General features: G+C 42.2%; 1 protein-coding gene across 1 annotated transcript; it reads left to right on the forward strand.

Annotated features, from left to right (window-relative positions):
- The first annotated feature begins 2,714 nt into the window (after positions 1 to 2,714).
- On the forward strand, positions 2,715 to 10,689 carry INSIG2 (insulin induced gene 2). The gene is made up of 5 exons (XM_084265151.1): positions 2,715 to 3,049; positions 6,286 to 6,410; positions 9,234 to 9,400; positions 9,564 to 9,663; positions 10,119 to 10,689. The coding sequence occupies exons 1-5, from the start codon at positions 2,806 to 2,808 to the stop codon at positions 10,158 to 10,160; spliced, it is 678 nt and encodes a 225-aa protein (XP_084121277.1). The 5' UTR covers positions 2,715 to 2,805; the 3' UTR covers positions 10,161 to 10,689.
- Positions 10,690 to 10,904: the final 215 nt, after the last annotated feature.

A 10,904-nucleotide genomic window follows, 5' to 3' on the forward strand; every position in this document is an offset into this window, starting at 1 on the left:
AGTGCTCTTTGTTAGGCTGTTATCCTCATAGTAAAAATCTGTTGCTGGTAACAGCAGTAAGTGATTCCCTTGCATAGTGAAGTCCTGTTACATTTTGATAAGCCTTCACAAATTAAATTAGATATCATATATTTGATGAATGATGTATTAAATAAATGGAAATTGAGTAAAGACAGATTTTATATTCTGAAACTGGTCTATGCCAGAATGACAGAGGACTTTGATAATCATCATTTGTAGAAAAAAGAAGAAAGATGTGAGTGGTGTTTACATCAGTATTGCCATGTTGACAGTTGATGATTCTTGATTGGGTTGGAGATGATTGTATTTTAAGTTACGAGCAACAGTCTTGTTAGAGAGAAATACCAAGAGATAGTATAAGATGGGGAAACAGTGACTGTAGGGAAATCAAAGAGAGAGACTAGGGCTGACATCGCTCAGTATTTTAGTTGATGACCTTAGTGCACAGAATAGGATTCAGTAATGATGTTTGCTGGTGACCCAGAGGTGGGCCAAATAGAACTGAGATGCCCCACAGGAAAAATGGAGTGAGGCATCTGTGGCTGATATTCAGCATGCAAGGGTTGGGGGCTGGTACCAGAGAACAAGGAGTTCAGTAACAGGAAAGAGGGGAGAGTTGAATGTAGTGATGGGTGCCAGGATGTGAGTAACTGCTTTATGATAGGGGAAAAAGAAATCATGATCCCCATTAAAGAGATGTACAAAAGGGTGAACTTTCTTGTACAAGGCTGAGAGAGCCAAACCTAGGATCATGTGCATTGGCTCTGGTCACACTTTCAAAAAAACCAAACTGACCCAAAACCAAGAGATGTACAGACATCAGGAAGTACCAGGAGCTATTGGGGTGGTGAAGTCTGTGGAGAGTCAGTAGCTTAACTTGTTCAAGGAAAGGTAAAGCTAAGAAGCATCGTAACACTTTGAAAACCCCCATTAGGTACAGTATTCCTGCAGAGTTTGTAACTGGGACCTACAGTCTCCAGTGCTGTGTGTTGAAAAGTCTCCTGTAAATTCTGGGAAGTCCTGTGATCACCTGGTAGTTAAAGCACCCAGGGACAGGAGAGGCTCTCAGCTGAAATTGTGATGTATTTGACTCCGTGCTTTCTTCCCTGGAGGCTAAATGTATTATCCAAACTCCACTGCTGTGCAGTCTGGAAGAGGGGGAAAAAAAAATGATCTGGAGCACCTCCCTTTTGCTTGAGGGAAGTGTGTTGCCGTGCCAGTGCCAGCCTTGATGCAGACATCTCAGTGTTCAGTGTGAGTCAGGAAGCTGACTAAGAAGTCAGGCACTGTGGTTGCCCTCCTTCCCTCCCGCAAGGCGTGTTTGTGATTACAAATAACTTGGAGAATCGGTGCATAGAAGAGATCCTGTATTCTTAGGAGGACTCTGCTGCCTCCTCAAACCGCTAGCTGGGAGTTAGATGTGAGCAGAACTTTTGGTGTTTTCTTCTGTTTTGCCCATGGAACTTTTTTTGGAGAGGTAGAAGATGCTGCATCTCACCTTCTGCGTGGTGGCATCTCATCTTCTGCGGAGTTACCTGTAGTGCCTTCACTGATGTACTGGATGTATTTAACTTCCCTTTCGGCTTTCACTCAGCAAAAGTAAACGTTGTGCCCTCTGCATGGCTACTGTGTCTTCAGAGGGCTTCCTTGGGATCTGCTGAAGCCAGGGTGGAAGGAGAACAGACCCGCTGGTTTGGCTCCTCTTGCTCCAGCGTGGCCATAAGTAAGAGTTAACAGAAGCTGCCACCAGTTGGCAGTTTCAAAGTTAAAAATAATGTCACAGCTTTTTTTTTTTTTGAAGTTCCAGGTGGCTGAGCTGTCGATCAAAATTGTTGTTATACATGAATGTGGCAGTGAATCTGTGTATAACAAGACTCTTGATGGACAGGTTTTTTTAAAAAAGAGTGATTGGGATGGGAACTCTGCCGTTCCTGTAGTTACTCACGTAGGACACTACCCAGCACATGGGCAGGGCAGCTCCATTTTCCCTTCCTTCTCAGGTTCTTTGCTGCCCAGTGCAATACAGTTTGTAATAACATATGGTGTTTTTCACCAGAAGTGTGGTACTTCAGTAAGTATTTCTGTATATTGAGATTTCTTCTCTTGTTTGCTGAGTTGTTTGCTCTTATCTGGAATCAGAAAAATGGATGTGCTCTGGGACTGCTGAAATTCTGCCTCTATCCTGAAAAATATTTCTCAGGTTTTGCTTTCCAATTGAGAAATGTCTTCTGGTGTTTCTTCAAGAGGCAAAGATCTGTCAACCTCTGTGGCTGCCTTGAAACTAAGGGCTGTATTGACTTGCTTCTGAATTACATAATCTGCAGTTGTTGCTTAAAGGAGGGATGAAAAGCAATGTATTATTTCTACAAAGCAAGCTGTATTCCCATCTGATATCAGTTTTGTTTCTTCACCTCTTCTCTGTGGTTTCACATTCTGAGCTGTCCTATCCCACATGATTCCTCCTCTTCTGTCTACTAGTAGCCAAAGCTATTTGTAAAACCTGTTTTCTTTGTAAGGCATTTTTGCAGCAGTAGTTGGTTCTGTTCTCAAATGACTAATTGCCTGCTTGGACATTTCAGAAAAATAAAATAGCCACATTTTTTAACCTAATCTCCAATTTATTTAAGAGAAATATAATTAATGTTTCTTATATCTGCATTTTTTCACCCTTTTTTATTATTTTTCAGAGTGTGGGTAACTCCTAATTGAGGACTGGCAAAGTACTGATTGCAAGTGAATCCTCCTCAGTCAGCCTCTTGGATGTCTCTGAGAATCTAAGAAGTCATGGCAGAAAGTGATGCAATGCCAACCTTACCAAAAAAGTGTGGCCCATACATTTCATCTGTAACCAGTCGTGGCATGAATTTGGTAATTCGTGGTATAGTGCTGTTTTTTATTGGCGTATTTCTTGCATTAGTATTAAACCTGCTTCAGATCCAGAGAAACGTTACTCTCTTCCCTCCTGATGTGATCACAAGCATCTTCTCCTCAGCTTGGTGGGTCCCACCTTGCTGTGGCACAGCATCAGGTAAGTCCAGTCATGTATGTGTGCCTGTGTCCTGGTTCTGGCCAGGCCAGGGTTAACCTCCCCAGTCAGCCAACACAGGTGAGCTGCATTGGCCCAGGTGAGCTGAGTTAGCCTGGGCTGTTTTCCACACCACCTGACACCGCTTGACCATAAAAGCAGCTGGTTGGGGAAGGGTAGGGGCTGTTTTGTCTTTAGGACAGTCAGAGTGCAGCCTGGATGTCGGGCAGCCCTCTGTAATCATCGGGTCAATAAGGTACTCTGTGTTAGCACTGTGTGTAAGTGTAACTAGCCATTATTGTTTTGTATTCACTTTGATATTTGGCAGTAAACTGTCCTTAATCCCAGCCCACTGAGGCTCTGCCTGTTTCTCCTCCGGGAGTGAGTGGGTGGCTTGGTGGGCATTTGGCCAGAGCCAAACCACCACAGCCTGGTGTGGAGATGAAAGGGTGGGTAGGTAGTTATATATAGTTACATAATGCTCTATGAAAGGTGTGGAAGATGGAAAATTCAGCATCACTGCACGTGTTTAGCTACTACTGTCTTTCTGTTCTGCCCGTATATAAACAAATGTGCATACATGTGTCCAGAAACACTTGTTCTGCTAACTCGTTATACTGTAATATTGCCAGCAGAGCATAAGCTTTGGGGTTTTTCTGCTGCGTTAGAGTATGAGTTTAACAGGCTTTAGAAGGTGGTGCCAGTTATAATCTTGAGACTGGATTACAGGAGTGTGCTCCACAGAAAGCCTTGAAAATACCCTGGAAGTGCCAGATGGTGCAGCACACAGGACCTTGGTGTGAGTGCAGCAAACAGCCTTGAGTAATGCTGCCTTTTGTGGGCCAGCTTTCTTACCTTGTAGTACCAGTACCAGTGTAGTTCTGTGAAGCTGGGGGACGTGACTGTGTCTTCAGGGGGCTGAGCCTAGGCACGCAGTTTGCAGTTGCGAAGGCATGTTGCAGAACAGAGCACCTCAGATTCAGGTATCAAGTCAGATGAAGTGAATGTGCTCCATTTCTCCCATAACCATGTAGGAAGTTGGGGCTTTTGCATGTGATTTGGCAGAGATTTTAAGTGAGATGTCTACCATAGGTAGTAAGAAATAACCCTTTTTCCTCTTCTTTCAAGTATCAAGGCGTATTCCATGTTACAAGCCTGATGAAATTTGGCTTTCTACTTGGCTCTGAAGATCACTGATCCCCTGGGTCAGTTTTACACTTTACTAAGGGAATATTCTTAGCAGCAGTACTGGAGGATTCTGCTTTAGCGAACCTTTACAGTAGAGGCAGTATCTTCCTAGAGGTCAGTTTTAATAAGGCTGAGAAGCTCGCATTTCTGGGTATTGATGACTCAATGAACTAGCAGTTGGCATTACTGTTGGCTGATGATATTTCAGTCTGGCTTGTTTTTTTTTTCTAGTCATCTTAATTGCTTGCTTTTTGATACCTTGTTGAAATTGCCACACCACAGATGTTGTAGAGGACCTTGATTTGAAAGTAAACTTTCCAAATACCTCTCTGAACCTATCAGTACTGATTGTCTTATCAAACTTTAGCAGACGTGTTTGCTCTTTTATGTATGGAGTAGCGTGGGTTGAAATGACAGAATCCCAACTTGCAGCAGCAGCACGTAGGGTTTGCAGTGTTGGCTGTGAAGTTTGCATTGTCCATCACCTTATGCTCTCCTGGTTTAGTAGAGAACAGGTAGAGTTGGACTCCATGATCTCAAAGGTCTTTTCCAACCTAGTGATTCTGTGATTCTTTCTTGGGTCATCTGAGAACACTGCAGCTGTATATGGGGAGGTCATGAAGGCTAGATCTTGCCATCAGCTGAGAGGAAAAGTGTGGGCTTTTCTGATTCTGATGGGTTGGTGGTTTTGATGGAAAGATTGGATATGGCTTGTAAAGTGTAGTCAGTCACCTGCCACCTGCTAGCTATTTGCACTACTTGATTTTAAGCCACCTGATGTAAAAATATTACTGCTTTAATTGGATTTTCCCAGTAGGAGTGACCCCTATTGAGGTGTTAGAGTTCATTCTTTCTCATTATCAGTCTTTTCTTCTCCATTTTCCTTCTTTATCCTCTCTGCTAACACACAAACAGGGAACCCCTGCATTAAATGCTGATAATTCACCTATTTTCTTACCATTTTTACTTGCAAAGCCTTCCTGGAATTGACATAATAATTTATTTGCAATATGATTTATTATTATAAACAGAATATAGGTATTTTGCATGTTTATAATCAGTGCTGATTGAGGCTGCTTTCAGAGAAGTTCTTTCATCCGTCACTGTTATTAGTCATCAGTTTGGCCCAATGCCTTTGGCAAGAAAATTGCTCAGGGAGGCTTTTTCCCTTCTCCAGCTTTACTGGTGATTATTTTCCCAAATGCTGGAGATCAGCTTCCTCTCTGGCAAAATAAAGAGCAATTGCCATGACATACCTCCCAAGAGTATGCCAGGCTGAGGGCACCAGGGTCTGTACCAGTGACTCAGGCTCTGCCCTGGTCCTGCAGCACCAGTTTAACATTAAGCACAGGTGTTATTCCTCAGCTCTGTTGGTAACAGTCTTTTTAGCTGCAACTGCAGTAGAGAACACGTTTATGAAGAAATGTTCAAAGAACATGGCAGTTCCCTGGGGTTGAAAGTCCTGTTTGCTTTTGATATTCAACAGCTACTGTAGGCTCTTGGCTTTCTCTCTTCTGTGTGAGCCTTTATAGTAGCATTGAAGAAGAGAGAAACATTATCCAAACAAAAAGGGCTTGTAACAACCACAAAAGAAGAGGCAAAATATCGATGTTATAAAACAGGCTCTGCCCTTACTGTTGTGTGTTTGTTTTGCAGTTATTTAAAAAGATATGTTTGATATATGGGATTTTCAAAACTCCAGCCTGCAAGCTATTACTACTCTTTTTCAACCGTCATGTGAGACTGCAGATTTCAGTAGGGTGCAGAGCTCTTTCATCCTCCACCCCTAGTTCAAATTGTCTCTGTTTTGTGACTTCTGCCAGGTCACTGCTGCAGTGGTTGAAGATGCTGCTGAAGTTTTACAGGCCTTTTTTTAAGTAATGAAATTGTTTCACATTCTTCTTCTTTTACAACCTATGTTTTGTACTGTTTACCTTTAAAAGATCTGTTTTATTAGTGACAACAGTAGTCAAAGTCTATATAGTTTTTATTTTAGTTAAATATTGCCAGTGCTTTAACTTCTGGGCCTTTTTTCTTTCCTGTCTCCACAGCTGTGATTGGGTTATTGTACCCATGCATGGACAGACATCTGGGAGAGCCACATAAATTTAAGAGAGAATGGTCCAGTGTAATGCGATGTGTAGCTGTCTTTGTGGGAATAAATCATGCCAGCGCTGTATCCTCTGCTATAATGAAATCGGTTATAAAAAGTGGGTTTCCAGTAAACAAAGCTTATGCAGTCAGTCATGGTGAACTGTTATTAAAGATGTAACATGCAGCATTTTTTCAAGGGAAGTGCAGATTATATGTTAGTGTTAAACTTTCATAGCAGTATTGGAGTTGGTAAGTCTTTTCATTCTGAAAAATCTTTTTGCTAGAAATGTCTCAATATTGGGCTTTTGTCTTATGTTAATTATTCAAAGAAAATAAATACTTTAAATGCAGAGGAATTTTTATGTGGATGGGTGTTACAGAAAAGCACTTCAATACATTTCAAGGGTTGCTGTTCTTCTGATGCTAGAGTAAGAAGCTGAAGCCCAGCCTTGAGGTCATCAGTGAAGCACGTGCACTTTGCAAAGAATGGGGAAAACTCAGGACCAGGCAACACCCAGGACTGCACAAAATGAGTAAACATTGTTGCCTCATCCTACAAACGATGCCTTGATGCTGATGGTGTAGTTACCATTCCTGTGGTCATCCAGTAGGAGCAGCTAGAAGTCAGTCAACGTGCTGCAGTACATAGCAGTTCCTTGTACGTGTCTCAATTGTTCAGGTACATCCTTTGATGGGTGTGCTCAAAGCTGTCGTCCCTTCCCCCTGGAGCAGCAGGAGATGTGCTGGGTGACAGGGTGTTTTCTGTGTGCACTGGCACACCTCACTGGCAGTGCTGTGAGTCTTGGTGGTTTTTTGTAGTCATGTCTAGTGCCTCCTCTGTCAGGTAAAACCAGAGGGTGTCTGTGAACATTGGGATCTTGTAAACTAATTAAAAAGTGAGTTAATCATCTCTGGAACTTTTATCTTCAGTGTCAGCTCCAATATGGATTGCAGAAGCCATGCTGAGAGGTTCTGATCGTGTGCTACAGAACCTCCTGATTTCCAGGAAAAGAGGGCGAAATAAGTGAAAGATGTGGGAGCTGGCAGAATTCTTATGAGGTGGTGTCGTGGTTTTACCCCGGCTGAGAGCCGAGATCCACACAGCTGCCTGCTCCTTAAAGGAAAAGAGCAGGGGAAGAGGGAAGGGTGGGCGTGACAGGCAAGGGAATGGAAAAGGAAGGGGCAAATAACCCCAAAACCAAGAAACTAAAAGGCCCGTGAGTTGGGATAAGGATAGTTTACTAAGATAACAGAAAGATACAATATAACAATAATAACAGGACTTTAGAGCTGTTGATACACAATACAGTTTCTCACCAAACCACACAACTCAGGCCGTGCCACCCAGAGCCGTCCCGGAACCCGACCGTCCCCCAAGAACCGCGTGTCCCGGAGCCGCCCCCGGCCTTCCTCCCGTCAGCCCCCGATATCCTGGGCAGGACGTAACTGGCATGGAATACTCTCTTTGGCCAGTCTGGGTCACCTGTCCTGGCTTCGCCCCACCTTTCTCATGAAGAGCTGAGAAAGTCCTTGACTGTCTGACAGCAACTAGAAACATCAGGGTGTTATCAGCACTACTCCCATTTTAACTCCCAAACACAGCATTCCATCCGCTGCTACAAATGAAATTAACTCCATCCTGACCAAAACCAGGACCGGTGGCTTGGCCTTTGGTTTTGTTCCCGCCAGCCATCCAGTCCAGAATGGCTGGGTGAGGTGGAGATGCTAAGGTTCAGAATCATTCCTGCTGCCCCTCACAAACCTTGCTCTCCTTGTCATAGCTGCCTTAATCTGGCCCTGTGGCTCTCACCAGCCAGGATGTACCTCTCGGGTAGCCACACGCAATGTCGCTGCTTTTAAGAAATACAAGAGAATTGACAGCTTCCCTCTGCGTGGGTCTTGATTATTTACAGCAAACCTTCTTACAGTTTTTGAACAGCTGTTACACATATTCCAGGACATCATTAAAATACTGTCTGTATTTCCTCCTTGACAGCTCTCTAGGCGCTTGCTTTCAGCTTATTACCAGTTCTGCACATTGCCATATTTGGTGTGGGTTTTGGTCCTCTTTGACATTCTTTTCTGATGCTATTGATTTTTATCCTGTAATTATTTCAGTTAGTTGAACTTCTCATTTCCTCTAGGTCTTTCTCCAGGTCTTTGTGAGAAAATAGGGCAGTGCTTTTATGTCGTCATCCCATAAATTTGCTTTCAGGCATGTGAAACTTGACAGCCTCGTCTTCAGGAATCTGTTTTGGACAGGAGTAGTGAGGATGAGTTACTCTTTCCAAATCATCATGCAGAATGCGAAATGCTGCAGAGGTATCTGCAGGGACTTCACACGTCTATCACAGAGTTGACAAAACTGATTCTCAATGTTAATTTACATTAATCACAGTAATATTGCTTAGGATTTGTTTTATAGAAATAGTTAACATTTTAATGCTTAGCTGAATGTAAATTAGCATGTAAACTAAACAAAGCTGCAATTGAGTAGGAGTGACAAATACTTTTTATTTAGTAAATCCTTGTCATTTAGAGAAGCATAATGCTAGATTTAAGATTTTATGTGGACGAGGGGAGGATGAGGTATCCTTACTCTGAACAGTAACATGTGCAATGTGTATCTGTATAAAATGCCTGCATTGTCTGGTAGTCTCTTGGCTCTTGTACACTGCCAAGACCTTAGAAATGTGAAGTGTCCTGAGTTTTTAGTTTTCTGAGAGATTGGCAGCACTTACAAGGGCTTACTTTCCTGACACCTGATAGCTGTAAAGGGTAGTGATTTAGTTATATTTTTTATGGTATTCTTTTCTGTTCTGCCAAAATATGGTAAATGGAGTGAAGAAAACTGCTTTATGCTTGTCGATGATATTTCTAAGCTTGTCCTTAACGGTCAACACAGAAAGTGGACTTTGCCAACAACATCCAGTTGTCTCTCACATTAGCAGCCCTGTCAATTGGACTATGGTGGACATTTGATAGATCACGAAGTGGCTTTGGCCTTGGAGTAGGAATTGCTTTCCTGGCGACATTGGTGTCACAACTTCTGGTCTACAATGGAGTTTATCAGTAAGTATTTACTCCTTTAAGGTTAAATGACAGTCTCCTGAAGATGTAAGATAAAATCAGAATAACCAGAAGAGTGCAATCTGAAATTTGTGGATTTGCCTCCTGGTTTTGGAGGATTCTGTATTGCAAAATATTTGTCTCAAACAAAGGTGTTCTTTTCCAGATACACATCTCCAGATTTCCTTTATGTCCGTTCCTGGTTGCCATGTATATTTTTTGCTGGTGGAATAACTATGGGCAATATTGGCAGGCAGCTGGCAATGGTAAGTTTGGAGGTTCATTGCCTTTAAGTAAAAGTTTTTGTCTACATCTCATTCCTTCCTTCATATGTACCAGCCAGCTATTTGACATGTGGATGTGGAGGAAGGTAGAAATCAGTAATTGTTTCTTTTTGATCTAGTTAGTGAGCTGTTAGTTCTGCTGTTCAGGTGTGCCCTGAACAAATGACTCTTTTCTATGCTCTCAGTTGCATACTTTTAGTCGTTTCAGGACCAGGAGGTAAATAAGAGCTTAAGTCTGAACTGTTCTTTCTGTTGCTCAAGGAGACAGAAATTGCAGCCTGTGGTGTGGCCACAGAACTTAGAGCCCAGACTTATGTGGGAGAAGGGCACGCTAGGCTATTTTATCACCTGTTTTGTAGAAGAACCCCCTTCGTAGAAGTCTTTTCCATTAGTTACATAAATTAATACTGTGAATTTTGTCAACTTCTGTTTTTCAGTATGAATGCAAAGTCACTGCAGAGAAGTCTCACGAGGACTGAGGAGAAACAATATGCACCTTTTAAACAGGAAAATATCTGACAAATGACTGTGGGAGGAGCATAAGGAACACTTGACTCTGAAATTGCCAAAATGCAATTTTTTTTTCCCTTGAGTGGTATACTTTACTGCAATCTGTGATTGCTGCTTCTCTAGAAACCTTGATGTCTGATTTTGATTACTGTGAAAGTACAATAGTATGCAATACATTTGATGATATTGGTTCAATTATAGGATTCATTTTTCCAAATCTAAACAGAGTTTACTGAATTCTTGTCTGTCCATAACGTTGCAGTGCCAAACTGAACCTTTGCACTATGTTTCTGTAGCTGAAACTTCTGCTTCACTTTATCTTGAAAGTTTTAAGGAATTTGTCCTTAATAGCTCAGTGAATGACAGGGAGGTTGAATTTAGGAATTTAGATCCTCTCTTTCCATGGTGATAGCCCATGGGATCTTCTTGAAATTCATGGATTATAGGCGAGTCTTGATGCAATAAGTAATTGATTTCTGTCAACGCACTGTATCAGTCTTCATACATCACAGGTGAGGAAACTTCATACAGATCGTACGGGTTATTGCTGTATCATTTCCTTTATCTGTGGTAACGCTCAGTATCACAGAATACTGAAATGGAGACTGAGGCTGGAAATTCTTTGCTATTTTCCCCCTGGTACAACCAGTATACGTGTTTGTATGTGAATTTGTGTGGATCATCATCAGATATGGATGGATTCTGAAACTACC

Source organism: Gallinula chloropus (genome assembly GCF_964237585.1).
Source record: "Gallinula chloropus genome assembly, chromosome: 5".
NCBI classification, from domain to species: domain Eukaryota; kingdom Metazoa; phylum Chordata; class Aves; order Gruiformes; family Rallidae; genus Gallinula; species Gallinula chloropus.

Bases quoted from the DNA above. Each gene is read 5' to 3' on its own strand.
- INSIG2 (XM_084265151.1), top strand. From the start codon at position 2,806: ATGGCAGAAAGTGATGCAATGCCAACCTTACCAAAAAAGTGTGGCCCA. The intron at 3,050-6,285 runs GTAAGTCCAGTC...CTGTCTCCACAG, and splicing joins TTGCTGTGGCACAGCATCAG to CTGTGATTGGGTTATTGTAC. The intron at 6,411-9,233 runs GTATCCTCTGCT...CGGTCAACACAG, and splicing joins GAATAAATCATGCCAGCGCT to AAAGTGGACTTTGCCAACAA.